This window comes from Terrapene carolina, unplaced genomic scaffold (assembly GCF_002925995.2).
Source record: "Terrapene carolina triunguis isolate 2854851 unplaced genomic scaffold, T_m_triunguis-2.0 Scaffold30, whole genome shotgun sequence".
Classification (NCBI taxonomy): domain Eukaryota; kingdom Metazoa; phylum Chordata; order Testudines; family Emydidae; genus Terrapene; species Terrapene triunguis.
In genome coordinates, this window is record NW_020664381.1 from 9,544,609 (window position 1) to 9,562,272 (window position 17,664).

The window sequence follows — 17,664 nt, forward strand, 5'->3', positions numbered from 1 at the left end:
TGGGCTTGCCTACACAGGGTGGTAGTACACTCCGGTGGGGTGCACGTTCCAATGCACACCAATGTGTTGCAAACTAACTGGCCCATGTGAACCTTGCTGGTGTGCACTAAAAGTTCCCTAGTGCGCATTAACATTAGCCCAGAGTCACAGCCTACCTCCTGGTTAACCTGCTGCTCCAAGTGGAAAGTATCCAGCACCATCTCTATGCATGATGTATCACATGTCCCCCAATGCATTGGGACCAACGGAAATGGACCCTTGTCCCCCCCATTTCTGGCTTCCTCCAGTGTCTTCCTTGCCCGTGTGTGGGGGTTATATAGTGGCCCTTCAGAGGATGCACTCCCCTATATGGTGCTACCCACAGCATGGGTAATCATCTCAGAGAAGTAAGGAAGCCCCTTGTGCCCCTTTACTTCCCTGCCCAAGCATCCGAGACAGGTCACAATCTTGTCCAGCATAGGCGGGCTTTGAATACACGAGTTTGGCATCCAGTGAAGTCTATAGAAGCTCAGTGCATCTCTGAAGCCGGAATATGCCCCATATATTAACACATTTATAAAGAGGGGGGAAATACTTTGTATATCATTTTAGCAAAATCTCTGTTGTCTTCTCTGTTGTCTTATCTGTTTTTTCAGCTTTTTAGTATTCAAAATTACAAGCCTTTAGATTGGCAAGATTGCCCTTTGGTCAGGCAATTACAGTATTTTTACATTTCTTTTGCAGTCTACCCCCCGGGCAGCTGATCCGCATCTTTTAATGTTTATCCAAATATTCTGTTTTAATGAATAGAATAATTTTGAATCCCAAAACTGATTATTATACAGCTGTAGGCCATTTTGAATGTTGAGCTCTGGTGCAAAGCTGCGATACTGGCTATTTGAAAACTAAAGATTTAAGACATACATATTAACTAGCACAATTATGACCCCAGGTTCAATAATTATGTTGTGCCTGGGAAGACTTCAATAGTTAAGGGCTTGTCTTTATTCCCTTTTGGGTTTATTTAGCGGCAGGAGCGTAAAAAAGGGGAAAACCATGAAAACAAACTATTGTAAAATAAAATGATCAGTTGAGCTGTTTGAGGCAGGAAATGTGTCTTATGGGTGGGCCTGATCCTGCAGACAATTAATACCCCTCATAATGCTTACTGCACTCATTGAAAGAAATAGCAAAACTCCTTTTGACTTTAATGGGAGCAGGATCGGGCTCTGAATAAGGCCTGGGTCCTGTGAAAATAATATTAAGTGATGTTGTAATATTAAGCCTATATTGAAATGCATGCATACGAGAGACAAGAGCATTTGCAAGTGCATTTGAATTTTTAATGCTTGATGTTGCCTTTATGTAGATTAACATAACCTTTGCAATTTTAACAAAGTGCTGACTTTTACAGTCCTACCAAGATCATGTGCTTAAGTTTACATGCAGTGAGTAGTCCTACTGACCTCTCGCAATATGAAAAAAAAACTAAGCATGTGTGTAAGCCTTTATAGCATTGGGACTCTAAACTTTGCTGTCTTAACAGAGATATTTTTTGAATTTCCTAGTTTTTTAAAAACCATAATAATTAAAACAAATCCGTAGTGTGGCAACACTGTAGTCCCAAATCAGGAAAGCATATAAGCACTTGTATAAGTGTTTCCATGAATAGGGATGCTTTCCTGAATTGGAGCCTATGTTAGTTAGATAGTAATAGAATGCACCTATGCAGGATCTTAAATTATTGTATTGAATGAGGCAGTGCTCCTACCACCTTCAGTGTGCTCTGTAAAAGACTGCTTCCAAATTATCACGTGCTTTCACTACTGTGCTTCATTCAATCCAAAGCGAACTTACTGCACATTTTTAAGATTTTAACACTATGTACCAAAATTCCATGTGCCTTATGCAGCCTGCTTGAGAAAGTGTTATTTAAAGAAGTGTTGTCATTACAGAAATTGTAGGCAACATTAACTGTTGGTATTGCTAGAATTCCAGCTATAATCATCATCATAATTCTTGTACACTTTTAATCTTCTTACAAACTGTTAATTAATCCTGACAGTGCCTTTGTAAGGTAGGAAAGTTTTCCTATCTTCATGGAACAGCTGGAGAATCAAAGGCAGAGAGGTTAAATGACTTCGCTAAGGTAAAGCAACTCAAGGCAGACAAACCCAGCTCCCCAAGCAAAATGGTTGAGAGAAACTCTACTAAGGCCTGGTCTACACTACACAGGTCAATGTAAGCTGCCTTGCGTCGACCTAGCTGTGGAAGTGTCTTCACTTAAATTTGGCTCCCGCCAACGCCTCTCTATGCCGATTTAGTAACACCGCCACCCTGAGCAGCGTAGAGTTACAGTCAATGTAATTAAGTTGACACAGTGTCAGTGTAGACACTGCGTTGCTTACTTTCATTATTACTGGCTTTCAGAAGCCATCCCACACTGACAATACGGTCGATACAAGTGCTCCTGGTAAGGACGTGCACCACCGACACAAGGAGCCAAGCATGCACACACACAAGCGATTTAATAACTGCGGTGGCTGTATGCGACGTAAGTTAGGTCGACATAATTTTGTAGTGTAGAGATGGCCTACAGTAAACTGCAGAGTTTCCAGCTGAACTTGTCCACTTTCACCGGGTTCTCTCTGGAAGGGGACACTATAGCTCATAAACAGCTCACAAGTATCTCATCAATGTCTTGGTCCCATCTTTCAAGAGCCATGTTATAGGCTATGTGTTCACTGCAGCGTTGGCTGATCTACACTTGAGTTAATGCCTCTGGAGTTGGTCTAGCTTGAGCACACGTTGCAAAATAACACTTGAGCTGCACAGAGTGATTGGACTAGCAGCTGGTGTGTTCTGCTAACTCGTGCTGTAGCCTGGATGCGTCAGTTCACTCAGGTTAAATGCACTGCCACACTTGAGTTAAGGGGTTTTGTGACTGGATGGGACTTGAATTAACTCTGCAGTGAGGACAAGCCCATAGTTACCGTTTCTTTTTTCCTGGCTGTTCTTCAGTTTATTCAGAATTTCTCTCCCCACTAACCTTGGTGCATGAAGTGAGCTTGACAGATTCCATTTATATTCCAAGTTGAGGAGCCCTGCTTCTGGTCTCCAAATTGTCTGTTAAGTGATAAATGGCCATATGCCACAGGCCTGTGGCCTGGCCCCTATTTTTTTAATGATGAATGAAAGAATAACTTGCCATCCATAAACATCAATTTGAAGGGAGTCAGAGTCAGAATGGGCTCCCAGTACATCTGCTTCCTCTTGACTGATGGCTGATTGCATGTCAAACAAGCATCTCTCCCTAGAGATTCATAAAAGTTTTCTTTGAAAAAAAGAATAATACACATCTAGGGTGCCATGAAGTTTCAGAAAAGCAAATGTCCTTTTTTAGGTAAGTCTCAATAGTAAGTAAATAAAACAAATTTAATAAAATACATTTTATTTTATACACACATTAGAGCTGACATTATATTAAATCCAAGTAATGGATAAAGAAAATCACCAATATCAAATATAGTTGTGTCATTTGCACGCTTAAATTTAAGTCTGTGTCAGTATTTCCATTATAAATCTCTGGTTTGCAGGTTTATAACTTAACCATAAAAGTGTGCACTGAGACTTGGTGAATAACAAGTCATGCCAGCAGCAGCTGAGAAAAGAAAAAAAGGCAGCATTTTACAAACCAGCCCAGCCCAGGAAATTCAAAAAGTAAAAGCTGACATTTTGCTTGAACAGGCACTATTATGCCTTGTGTGAGTATCAGCCATAACTCTGAATTTCCTGGCCTTTGTTGGTTTGGGACACAAACCATAACATTATATACATTTTGTCTGCAAATATCCAACTTCTTGAAGTGACCTTTTGTGGCAAGACAGTTTTAAGCACATTCCAGCAATTTACAGCTGTGGCCTCCCCAAATAAAACTTGAATGATCTATGTAAATGCAAAAATTCAATTCAGCTTTTTAAGTAACTTATTTATTTAGTAATTTTCCTTTTCAGTTTTTTAAAGCTTTAATACTACCCCTCACCCCCTGAAAAATTGGGCCCCAATTCTGAAAAGCCCATTACTCACATGGATAATCCTTACTCACAAGTAGACTTCTTGAATACTGCTATGGAACTACTTGCATGAGTAAAGGATGCTCACAATAGGATTGGGTACTGCTTTATCAAGGATTTTGCTTATTGTGGAAAAGAGTGCCCTCAGATATTGTGCATGAGATGTCTCTTGTGGTTTTTATATAACTAATTCTGAAGATGTTTTAATTGTGTCGCTTGGTATTTCTGTAGGCTTTTCTCTCTCTTCTGTGGAAGAAGAAGGGTTTCGTCGGCTTTATGTGAACCGTGTAAAAGAGACAGGTCTGGCTTTCAAGAAAGGTAAAAGATACTGGAAGACTTCTACCCAAGTTAAAATAGTCTCATTGTTGTTGTTATTTTATTATTGGTATTGCAGTAGCAGTTAGGAGTGCCAGTCATAGACCAGAAGGACTCCATCGTGTTAGGTGCTGTACAAACAGAACGAAAAACCTGTGCCTGTCCCAAAGAAGTGTTTGGAAGGGCCCCAGATACCTTAGCACAGTGGTTCTTAACCTGTTTATCATGGTGAGCCACATATGCGGCCCACAAAATGTTACCTGGGCCACTGGTTGAGAACCACAGTGCCCCCCACCTAGCCCCTCCCCACAAACCCCTATGCTCAGTGTCCTCTGCCCAGAGACCCCTCCACAGAGTGGGGCCAGAAGTGGAGAGCTGGGTGGGGGGCAGGGACCCTGCCTCCAGACCCTGCTGTGTGGGGACCCCTACCATGTGGGGCTGGGGGGCAGCCAGGACCCCAACCCCATTATGTGTGGCCGGGTGGCAGCCAGCTGCCCAGAGCCCGCCGCGCAGCTGTGAGCCCGGAGCCCGCCATGCAGCAGGGCAGCTGGGAGTCGAGAGCCCGTGGCCTTTAGCACACAGCTGAGCTGGGCCGCAGCTGTGTGCTAATTGGGCCACATGCGGCCCACGGGTTGAGAACTGCTGCCTTAGCATATGTCTACCTCCCCGTCCAACCTACGGAATGATTTGGGATTGACTACAGTATATGTGCAGTCACCCTTCATTCTGAACTGCTTTTCTGCCCATCCCTTCTCTAAGGGTACGTCTACACTACGAGATTAATTCGAATTTAGATAATTCGAATTTGGGAAACAGATTGTATAAATTCGATTGTGCGCGGCCACACTAAGCACATTAATTCGGTTTTTAACCACATTAATTCGGTGGTGTGCGGCCACACTACCCCATTAATTTTAACCACAGTAATTCGGTGGTGTGCGGCCACACTACCCCTAATTCGAATTTACAAAATCGATTTTGGTGCTACTCCGCTCGTCAGGGTGGAGTACAGAAATCGATTTTAAGTGCCCTTTAATTCGAAGTAACTGGCTCCGTTGTGTGGACGGGTTAAGGATTAATTCGGATTAACGCAGCTAAATCCGAATTAAAGTCGTAGTGTAGACCAGGCCTTACATAGCAGGATCACCATGTACTGCAGCGAGAAAGACAAGTGGTCCATAAAGCCACTCTAGAACTGATACTAAGAGATGAAGAAATAAAATAAATGGCACATCTTCACTCCAGTGGCAGAGATCACTGTCCCTAGTTTTGCTTTCAGCCATTTCAGGAAGCATGGCTGCTCTGAACCTGGGATGTAACAGAGCTGACTAGGCCAGAGAACTGACCCAAGGGTGTAATCAGCTAAGAGGATTTCAGTAGTGTTTTTGGAGGACTCTACATCTCTTTCAGAATCATGATGATCCTCCACTCTTTTTTCCTGTCACTTTCCACTCCCCACTCTCTTCCCATATGAACGGCCACCATCTTTCTGGCCAGAGTGTATGAAGTTTCCTGCAAAATCCTTTAATATTTCTCCTTACACAATGCAGGCGCATAGGTAGGCAAACAAAAGGCTCTGGGGTTCTGTGGTGAGTCAAGGCAAATATAAAGGGATAGGGAAGGGAGGTCTGGACAGTCCTCCTTCAGCTTGGAAATTCTGGAAATATCAAGTGCAGTTTCCTGAATTTTACAAGATATTTGAGCAAGATTCTAGACAAAAAACAAGCAAACAAAGAAAACTGGGTGCATGCCTACTATGGATTTGGAATGCTAAACTAAGTTGTCAATAGGAAATTGGTCTTTTCAAAAGAACAGGGTCAACTTTAGAAAAAATCACACTTCTGTGTGAACATTTTTTTTACCTACTATTATAGTAAGTAAAACGTAAGATACCTATAACTGAGAGAGAAATAGTGACTGTATTTCTCAGTTTGTACAGATGATAGGACTTTGTATAGTGAGTTAACAAATTGGAAAAAACGTTTGCTCTCTACTCTTTCAATTACAGTAATCTTAAGTATACTCAAAGTAATAATAGGTAAAGAAATTCAGAGAGAAGCATGTTTAATATTTCAAATTGATGATGTCCCTTAAATACATAATACAAATTCTAAGATACTTGATTATCTTTATAAAATAATGATATTTCATCCCATCTGACAAGAACCAAGGTTAGAAAGAGTCTATAAAGCCTCAATTGCAGCATTTATGGTCACACACATGTTAATGTGTTAACACTGTGACAGGGCATTAGTTAGCAGAAAAGAAAACGGAATAATGCTAAATGCTTGACCTGTTTTGTTCTTGTTTAGACTATGATTTTGCAGTCCATTTATTTTGAAGCTATTCTCATTTGTTTCATTTTATTCTGCTGTTAGTTTTGCAAATGAGTCAGTGCAAGTATAAGTTTTATCATGCAAAAAATAATGGCGAAGGGTGGGGAAGTGGTGAATATTATTAGGGCTGGTCAAATGATGAGAATTTTTATTGACAATTTTTTCCCCGTTTTAATCAATAAATTTTGAAGTTTGCAACTTTTGGACCAGCATTGTTCTTATAGCTATATGGTGCCCAGCACTACAGTATCTGGGCACAATTATATATGTTTAGGGCACATCTACATTGCATCTGGGGTGTGCTTCCCAGCTCAGGTAGACAAACACACTCTAGCTTTGCTTGAGCTACCATGCTAAAAACAGCACAGGCGGCAGCTTGGGCTAGCCACCCGAATACAAAACCACCTGGACTCCCTGGGTACATATGTGGGCAGCTAGCCCAAACCGCTGCCTGTGCTACCCCTGGCTACTCTGCTATTTTTAGTGCGCTGCATACCTGAGTTGGGAAGCACACTCGCAGCTGCAGTGTAGACGAACCCTGAGAAGTATCTTTTTTTTTTCCCCCCTAAAGAAGAACAAAGCTCCCACAGCCTCCTCTGACATCCCTCCCCATTTCACCAAATGTAAAGCCACTTACTTAAGCAGAATCAAATCTGGGCAGCTTATTTCCTGGAGGATGCAGCTGGATTCACAATGCAATTCTTAGGGGAAGTCTTGCTGAAAGAGCTGAGTCTTGCATCCTGCCCTCATGATGGCAAGACTCAGGGTCTGCATGATCTCCTATAGAGAGAACTCTGTGCTTAAACAGCTTCCACCAAGAACAGCTTGTCCTCTGACCCTGCAATTTCCGCTGTCCGTCAGCCTGAGCACCCCTTTCAAGTGCAGCTGACACATTGGGGTGTGGAGCAAGAGGTGATTTTGCAGATGAACAGGATGGAGCCTGGCTAGGGGTATGAAGATAAGGACCAGGATCTTGAAATCAGCCCAGTGCTGGCTAGGCAGCCAGTGCAGAATATTATTTATTGTGATGTGCTCAAGTCGGTCTGCATGAGATGCCAAACAGGTAGTGGTGTGTTGAACTAGCTTTCTTTTTCAGGTGGCCTCCAGGGCCAGTCCAAGGTACAGCATATTGCAGTGTCCTAGCCTAGCTACATTAATCAATGCACTCAGTACCTCCAGAACAGATCACTGTGACGTGCTTCAGCCTGGATTGACCCTGGAGGCCCCCCTGATAATGAAAGCTGGTCCAGCATGCAGCTGGCTGCCAGGATGTACAATCCGCCTGTTCAGAGTGAGGTCACATTCTCTGCTGGATCTTCAAAATGCTTCCGTTTGTCTATCATCACCACCTTTGTCTTTCCTGGGCTGAGTTGGAGCCAGCTGTTTTCTCTCCAGATTCTTATTTCCCTTAGACACTGGGACTACAGCTAGTGCACAAAATTGGATAAATACCATGAATAAATTTCCAAGCAATAAATTTAGCGTTAGAGGATTTATGTGATAGGATATCATATGTTTTCAGGACCAGGGAGGAGGCAAAATAAAGTCCTAAATCCAATTCTGTTTCAGTTAGGGACATTGCCTCTTTTCCTTAGCCATCGTAATGACTTGCCTCTTTCAATAAAGCATTCGTCAGTGTGAAGAAAATTAAATAAACGATATAGCTAATCCTGCTTTATAAAGAGAGTGTCAGCGATTCAGTCACACGTGTTCAGATGACTTTTATCGCAGGGATTGCACCATGAGAACACAAGGCACTCCAGTTCTGCCAGATAGGAGAGCTGTGAATAGTTGATGGGAAGAGACAACACAATGCTCAAACCAACCAGTAAATCTTCCCGGTGTCTATCTATTGGAAAAAGCAGTTTTCCGTCATAAAATGACTTTTGCTACTGCAAAAATGGAAACGGAGACGCTAGAAAAGGCAGAACTGGGGAAATGCCCCAAATCCCTGTTTTTTTCCCATTTGACTATGAGCCTTATCACACCTGCCTAGTACTTCCCTAGTTCTCACCCTAAGGTTTTTGGCTAGTAATCCTCCTCCTCTCCCTTTTCTGTATTATACTCACTGGTTTGTAAATACTGAGGGTTAGACGGTGGCTCATCTTTGGTGGGCAAGGAAGGGCAGGAGCACAAGAACCCTTCTGCAGAGTCCAGGTGGAGTCCTCCTACACAATACCAGAGTGCTAGAAATCTAGAAGAGGAGGTCTCAGTGCAAGGGGTCGTGGCCATCTTGCTCTTTCCATATTGCTAAAGGGGAGGTGCCATCCCAGCTAAATGGAGGGGGAGGGGAGTCCTGGTATTGAAAAAGATGAGATCCCCTGATCTAAGATGAATTATGGTGCTAGTCTGCATGAAAGGGTGGGGTCATGATTGGGCATCTCTCCCATCCCTTCCTGTGCACTGACCAGCAGAGAAGGGCCACCGTTACATGGCTTCTCCTCCTACCCACCCCTGCAATGCAGCCACTAATGTAAAGCCACAATCTTGCCCTAAACATTTTCTAACAGACACTCTCTGCTAAATGACTCCAGTTAATGATGAGAATTGTGATGTCTTGAAACTTGGAAGTTTGACTTTCTTGGGACAATTTACTTTAAAGTTAAAAATGTTTTTAGTCTTGAGGAATTAATTAGTGTCTTATTTCTATGATCCATTTTCTCTCATTCTAACCCCCAGGTCAATGTGAAGCAGGAAAGTAGATTCCTGTTCGAATTCATCCCACACTACTACTTTCTTCACCAATAATCTGGAAAGCTTTAGAAGTCTGAGTCTGTTTATAAGCAGTGTGTTCTGTAAATGCTGTGCATGGTTTTTCTCCTAGAAAATGATGTAAAGAAAAGTTTATTTCTTCACTCACAAAGGGTGTAAGGTGGAACACAGTGAATACACTGTAAATGTACCACATGGTGACAGCAAGCACAATGATACTATGGTGATGGGATGCTATAGAAAACCCTAAAATAGATCTCTTCACAAAAATCAGCATCCATCAAGTTTCTGCATGTTTGGAATCATAAATGTTTATGTCATGTCTAGACATCACAGTTACTAGCACTTCATAAATAAACAGACTGAGGTCTTTGGGGTACATGGGCAACAGAAACTTACTGTATGATACTTACCTGTTACTTTCTGTTCTGCAGGCCTTAAAGCTGGTGATGAAATTGTTGAGATTAACAAAAGAGGAGCTGAAGACCTGGATTCAACCATGCTGAAAGATGCCCTTGTTCAGCCTTCACTGTGCCTTACAGTGCGTACTTATCCTGAGATAGAGCGGGGGCAGAAGTTAATGCAACCACCCCCACGTCGCATGGAAAACCTGTCTGACTTGAGTGACAGTGCACTGATGTATAGCGGCAGTAACCAAGGTAACAATGTCCTTTGAGGAAATTAACATAAAATGGGTTCACTTTGGTTCCAACATACATCAGTGTAACTCCATTGACCACAGTGGAGTTACTCCTGATTTACACCTGTGTGAGATGAGAATCAAGCCCTAAACATTGTGGTTAGATTATCAACAGGAGCTTGGGAATTTATGATGTGACCTGTGGTTACACTAAATTGCAACCACAAATTCCCTGGCTAGGTAGTGATTTTGTAGATATTTGGTCAGAGAAATGTGTGAGTTTTTGTTTGGCTTTTTAAATATGTAAATACCCCAAAACAAAAGACACTCTTAAGTGTGTTTATTTGTTTCATCTATTTTTTCAGAAGTTCATTTAAAAATGTGGTCAGAATAACATAAAATTGAGTGGTTTTTTATTTTCTTTTTTCTCCTTTTCCTGCTCTGAAGAAGGCAAACATGAAAGAAGGCTCCTAAAAACTGACCATGTTCGAAATTGTTAGCTAGCAGATAGAACACGAACAGGCATCAATAGTAGTTGAATGATTGCTTTTAAAAAGCAGTTGTGAGGATGAGGTGGGAATAATCGTAAACTCCATACCTGGGATTTTGATATTTGGCCACAAGATGTCACCCTTACACATATAAAATCACTTAATTTTCTTTCTTGAGGTAAGAGCATCTTGATCCCAGTTTGAGTAAGTTACTACCCTTCCAGTGCAGGGCTTATAGGTCATAGGGAAGGCTAGAACCTTGTTGTCAGAATTTTTTCCCCATAGCAGGAAAATTGGGGAGGTGAGTATGGTTTTCCCTTTATTTCACTGTTGCTGAAGGAAGAGTAGGAATATCTCAATTTAAATTGGAGGAAGCAATAAAATAGCATTTCAGCAGATGGTTCAGAGGTGCTTACAGAAGTTTCAGTAACACAATTTTACCTTGTTAAAGTGCTTGCAATTGCCATATGCATCTAAAGCATGGTGTTAAAAATGTTTAAAACTGAACAACACACACATTCTAATTGGGAAGATTTTAGATTAAAGCGGGAATAGGGTTTGGGACCTACTTCAAAGGTTGAGGTTTGGAGGCAAGCATTTAGAGCTCCTCCATCACTTTCCATCTCTTTAGACATCAGTGGAAGAAAGTATAAAAGGTTCTTCCAAAGCTCTTATTCTTCTAGCCCCTGTGCATTATTTGGTTTTTACTATCTGAAACTGGATTGAAATGTAAGTTAAATAGAGGTACATTTTATTATTATATCTGGGATTGTAGCTGTGTCTCAGATTTTTGGTTTCAGCTCTGTGACTTCTTGTCCAAAGCAATCAAGTGTGAAATACCCATTGACCTATTTATTTGTATCCTAGCTGATTACTGCCAGCTTTGCTGGCTGGATAAATCAGCTCAGTGGTTTCTATCACATGCTTTACTTATAGCCTGTACACTTATATTTCTGTACTGAGCTAAAAGAAAATCCACCTAACACGGGAGTTTAACATTATTGGGCTCAGGATCTGGCTGGAACATTATGTTTATGTGGCTTTAGACGCTATACTTTACTGGAGCAATTTGCTGCATGTCATGCAGAGAGTGTGGGATGGAACTTTTACCAAAGGAGCTTTGGTAGATAATTCTGTTTATTGGGTCAATATTTTAGAATCTGATCCTTTTAGGAAGCCTTTAAAAATGTTGATATTGGATATTTTTTTACTGGTGTATGTTTGGAGGAGGGGGTTAATAGAAAACCAAACCAAAATTTCAGCAATTTAAACCCCATTGGACCCACTGGCTCTTAGCCACTCTTGTTTCTTTTGTGATTAATTAGGCTGACTACTAAGATTTTGATGTATAGCAAGGTGAAGAAGAGGCACATAGAACCTCTCAGGGGAAAATATGTGCCTGTTACAAAACCACAAAGATTTCCTCCTCTCACCTTTTAATTTTCTCCCAGGTTTTAATCTTCTATTCCCCCAGCACAGCCATTATAATTTTGTTTGAGAAGCACTTTATATGCTAGGACTCTCTCTGGAGACCCTCAACATTTTCCCCATAATTAGCTAAAACGACCACTCAAGGCCCTCTCCCTTCCCCAAGGATAGTGTCTTGCCTCTAGTCTACAACACACAACTTCATCCAGTCCAGGGAGTGAGAGAATGGGGACTAGAAATCCAGAGGTAGGTCTCCCAAAACTCAGCATAGAGCATTGCCACTAGGTTAGTAAGATGCCCTAAAGGTTATTTTTTATCCATAATTTCTTGAGGCATTCCCTATTTCTCTTCTGCATAGTGAAACCATATGGCCTCCATGTGTAGATATGTGAGCTACTTCTTCATGTACTAGATTTTGGGAGTGAGGCTCTAAATATTCTTGTTTTGTATGAGATTACAGCATCAGAAGACATAGGACACACTATGCAAAATACAGGGACAACCAAGAGCCTTACAGATCACTTCATGTGGTATAGGGGGTAAAACAGGTATATCACTATTTTGAATGAATACATTCATTTTCCATTTATGAACCAGTTAAGTGTTCCTGAGCAGTCTGTGATTTGTCACTCTGCGAGCAGGAAAACCAGAGCCAGTTACCCTAGGATCTGAAAGATTCATATGTTGTAAAAACAAACAAACTGTTCACTGCATTATAAGAATCTCCATTTTTTTTCTTTCTGTCTTCTTCTCTTGCTGATGCCCCAGAGCAAGTAAATTTGGATTTCAGAGCAAGTTAAGAGTAACAGTGACCTTAGTTTTGTCTGGGCTATTTTTGTGAGGCAGACTTCTAATTTGAGGTGTCATGTAGCATGTTTAAAATACCTTTACTGGTTCTTTACATGATCTTAAAGTTTCAATAGGACTTACAGGATGATAATCTGAAGATTTTGCCCATTAGGCAGGGACCAGGTAAAGAAGTGAAGAGCCAGAGGAACAGATCACTATTACTGTTACAACCCTTATGATGTTAAACGTTGTGAACATACAATTTCAAAGGAAGTTTCTGGTGATTTGGTCTGTGTCTGCCAGCTGTGTTTAGAATTTTTGTTCTTCAGTCTTCCGAAACCCTTCATGTATCCAGTTGTACTGCTTTTTAACCAGTTAGAAAGCAGCATTGTTAACACTTCAGTTTTTAGACTGTAAAGCTCCGGGACCCACTTAAAAATTACCTTTTTTTTCTGTAAAATCTCAACAGCTTTATTATGGATATACAGATCATCTGAGTGTGCATGTGGTGTTATCATCCCCCTTCTGGCTCCATGCTTATTAGTTAGCATTACAGTAGAACCTCAGAGTTACTGACACCTCAGGAATGGAGGTTGTCCATAACTCTGAACATTACGGATTTCTGCCATGGGGCTGGGGGGGAGAGGGAGGGTTGGGGCTTTGGGCAGGGTCAGGGCTTCTGACCAGTGATGAGCTCCCAAAATCCTAAGAACCGGTTCCCTACCAGGTCCTTGGCGGCACTTCGGCAGCAGAGGGGTCTTCACTTGCTCTGGGTTTTTGGCGGCAGGTCCTTCACCTGGAGCAAGTGAAGGACCCGCCGCCGAAGTGCCACCAAAGACCCAGTAGGGAACCGTACAAGCCCCACATGCCTGTCTCCCCCCTGCCACCCACCCATCCGACCCCAACCCATGTCCTGCCCCCGACTGCCCCCCTCAGAACCTGCAACCCCTCAACCCCCCCCGTCCCCTGACCACCCCCTCCCAAGACCCCCCCACTCTTACTGCCCCCCAGGACCCCGCCCCCTACCCAACTCGCCCCACTCCCTGTCCCCTGACTGCCCCAACCCCATCATCCACCACCCCGACAGACCCCCAGGACTCCCACGCCTACCCAACACCCCCTCTCCCCGTTCCCCATTCCTTGACCATCTCCCCATAACCTCCACCCCCTCCAACCGCTTCCTACCCCTTATCCAACCCCTCCTCCCAGCCCCAGCTGGCCCCCTTACCAGGCTGCTGTGTAAGGATGCTGCGCAGCCGCCGGAGCTTGCAGCCCCACCCCCTTACCCAGAGGTGAAAGTAAGCCGGTGCGCCGTACTGGGGTGGCCCGGCTTCCCCAGGGGGCAATTTAAAGGGCCTGGGGCTCCCAGCAGGAATTGACACCAGAGCCCCACTGCTGGAGGCCTGGGGTAGGGCTGCGGGGCTCTGGGGGCTATTTAAAAAGTCCGGGGCTCCCGCTGCTTCTACCGCCCCAGCCCTTTAAATAGCTGCCGGAGCCCCACCGCCACTACCCCAGGGCTCTGGCTGCTCTGCAAGAGGGGGATGTAATGGGGGAGGGGCCGGGGGAGCCTTGGCCTCCCCAGCTGGGAGCTCAAGCAGGCCAGACAGGACGGTCCCTCAGGCCGGATGTGGCCCGCGGACCGGAGTTTGCCCGCCCCTTTAGGAACCGGTTCTACACCGGCGTCTAAATTTAGCAACCGGTTCTTGCGAACTGGTGCGAACCAGCTACAGCTCACCACTGCTTCTGACCCTTGTGAGCACCAGGGCTCAGGGCTTTAGATCTGGGGTAAGCGCTGCGGCTTGGGGCTTCAGCCCCGCAGCTTCATTCCTGGCTTTTGCCCTGTGGGGGGCGCTGGGGCTCAGGGCTGCCCACGGCTCCAACCCCGGTTTCAGCTGGGGCGGGGGGTGCGCCAGGGCTTGGGGCTTTAGCTATGGTGGGAATGCTAGGGCTGAAACCAGCACTCCCCTCATAGCTAAAGCCCCAAACCCCCAGCACCCCCCGCAGGGCCGAAGCCCTGAGCCCCAGTGCTCCCAAGGGTAAGAAGCCCTGACTTCCACCCCCTGCCCGGAGCCCTGACCCCCCTCACCCTGTGACTGCAGCCTTAACCCCCAACCTGGCTGAAGCCCTGAGCCCCAGGGCTGAAGCCCTGAGGCAGTAAAATATTTGCTCCCCCCCCCCCCCCCCCCCCCTTTTTTTTTTTTTTTGGTCTCCGCTGCTACCTGATACCCTCTGGAACCTGAAGCTGTCCGGTTGACCAGTCAGTCCGTAACTCTAGTGTTCGTATCTTTGAGGTTCTACTGTAGGTATGAGAATTCTGTGCTGGACCTGGACCTTGACAGTTTCCCTTTAATTTAATTTTTTTTAAACCAAACTCTTCTTATGCATCGGGTAAAACAAACAACAGAGCGAAATCTCTTACAAGCAGTCCTAAAAAGACAGCTATTTTTGTGGTCATTGTTACCCTGGTTTGGCAAGATACTTGAGCACATGCCCAACTTTTAAGCATCAGAGCAGTCCTGTTGATCTTAATGGGATTACTCATGTGCTTAAAGTGAGGCATGTTCTTAGCTACCTTGCTGCCCCTTTGCTGTTTTCTGGATTTCTCTTTCTAATTCCTTCATAAAAAGTGAAGCCACTTTGCTGTCTTCATTAACAAGTTGTATATGCCTAGACTGTCTCCAGTTACAGCAAAAGAGAACTTAGTACATTGTCCTTATAGAGCTCCATTAATAGCTAAATAAAGATTTTCAGGATATGAATAAAACAATGCAATGAACCAACAGTAAGGGGACAGTAACTGCAATGTATTTAGATAGAGATTGTAAGAACATTCAACATTACTGAGTTCAGTGGCAAAGTATAACTACCAGCAGATAACCCTATTAAAGAGACATTGAGTTTGACAGCCTAAGACTTTTGTGTGAAAGAACAATGCAGAATATGCATTGTGTGACTGTTCATTAAGATGTAAGTGAAAGACTGCTGTCTGTATTGGGTAGGAGTGTTTATACTGCAGGAAGTAGATTAAAGAGGTGTCTGACTAGTAACAGGAAAAGAAGCCCTGATAGCTATAAAAGGCATGCTGTTCGTTGGCTTAGGCTGAGACATAATTGTGGGCTGCATTTCACACTGCTTATAATGGATAATTAATTGTAGGGGACAAACTCAGGCTGCTCACGCCAAACTCATGATATTCTGCACATTTCCCTTTTTTTTAAATGGATATTTTAGGGGATTTAAGAGTTTTGCTAGATATTAGTAAAGGAGTCTGAAAGTAATAAAAGTTGGTGGACTAAACTGTAGAAATGAGAGGCTCAGCACAGATTTAATTTCTTAGAAACCAAACACTTCCACAAATGCATTTCATTATCATCTATCTTAACCCATTAAACCAGACCTTGTCAAGATCGAGATCTTAGATTTTTCAGCACAATGGAGATAGGCTCCATGGGAACCTCCCATATGAACCTCCTCTCTGCTATTTTTGAATATTTTAATTCAAAGGTCACTCAGCTCTGTACTGGTTTCTACAGGTTGGTGCAAGTTGGAGCCAAACCAGCAGGGTCACGTTTTCTGAATTTGGTTCAGATGTAACTCAGGATGGGGAAAATCTTGCAAGTTCTTGCAAAGTTTTTGCCGGTTGTGGCTAAAAGCTTGAGAGATGTTTTGATGAGATTTGGCACTCTTGAACCCAGGCCCAAAGTCAAGTATGAATTGTCTTCAAATGAGAACGAGAAAGCCTGCCCTAACATGCCTTCTTAGCCCAACTTTAATTTTTTAGCAAAACACTCATAATAGCAACTGTACTAACTTTAACTTTCTGTGAACTTCAGTGAAGGGCCAGCAGAATTAAATTTTCTGATATGTCTAGTAAATTTCTTAAAATACATCTCTATTTCCAGATATAATAATGAATTCCTCTTCAGTACACCCACAGAATAAAGAAATAGACTTGACAGGGGAGATTTTGAGCACACTAATCGCTACAATGGCTTGCCATTCACTCTGAATCAGAACACCCAAACAGTCACCCATAATCTTTTCGCTCAAACCCCCACTGAATACAGCTGAGAAATATCAACGGCATAAATCTGTTTTGTAATCGGTATGTGCTTTCTGTTGTTTTCTTATTTACAACATGAGAGCTACAATAGTGCCAATATTGGTCTAGGCTGAAAACATTATCAAATGCTAATTTATATAGAAGAAAACTGTGACCCACATAAATCAAAACATCTTACAGAAAATACCTAGTAATTTAAGAGAGCTGCTCATATCCCCTTTGGGATCAAAGAAATAGATAATAGGTTTTTCCAGCATGTTGCATATAACTAGAGCATAATTTTTTGTCGGACTGCTGAAAGGTTAAAAACTGGATTACTAATGCCACACACACAAAAAGGCTAACATGGGATATTCACAATGTTTTTTTCTTCCTTTGATATTCTTTGTTGTTGTTTCATTGCTTATTGATAGATTATTCTTTAGGTAACTTATATAATGTAAAAACCCATATGCTATAAAGAACAATACAGACTACATATAAATAGTAGCCCCAATTCATGCAGGTGGACCCTTGCACCTGTGCGGCACACTGCTGATATTAATGAGGCTCAGTGCAGGCAACAGGGTCTGTCCATGTTCATCTGATTTGCAGGATTGTGACAACCTTGAATGAACTTGTAGTTATGAGTTAATGGGGAAAAAAGTTAAAATCTAGACACAAATACTCAGCTTCTCTGGAGTGTCTGTTTAGTCTGGCACAAAATTCCAGTGCAGCAGCACTCAAATTGACTTGGGATTTGGAAAGATTTTCCTGTCTCTGGTGACGTTCATTGCCTCGCTGAATACTGTTAAATTATTCCTGTTAGGGATAGTTTTTATCCCAGGCTCATACAGGT

At 43.0% G+C, this 17,664-nt stretch overlaps 1 protein-coding gene across 1 annotated transcript in view; it reads left to right on the forward strand.

Moving 5' to 3' along the window:
• Window positions 1-17,664, forward strand: part of LOC112104509 (T-lymphoma invasion and metastasis-inducing protein 1) — a 233,305-nt gene that overhangs the window by 181,380 nt on the left and 34,261 nt on the right. Inside the window, exons 14-15 of the mRNA XM_029911499.1 lie at window positions 4,284-4,370; window positions 9,850-10,074. Of these exons, the coding sequence (XP_029767359.1) occupies window positions 4,284-4,370; window positions 9,850-10,074 (312 nt within the window). The remainder of the gene's footprint in view (window positions 1-4,283; window positions 4,371-9,849; window positions 10,075-17,664) is intronic.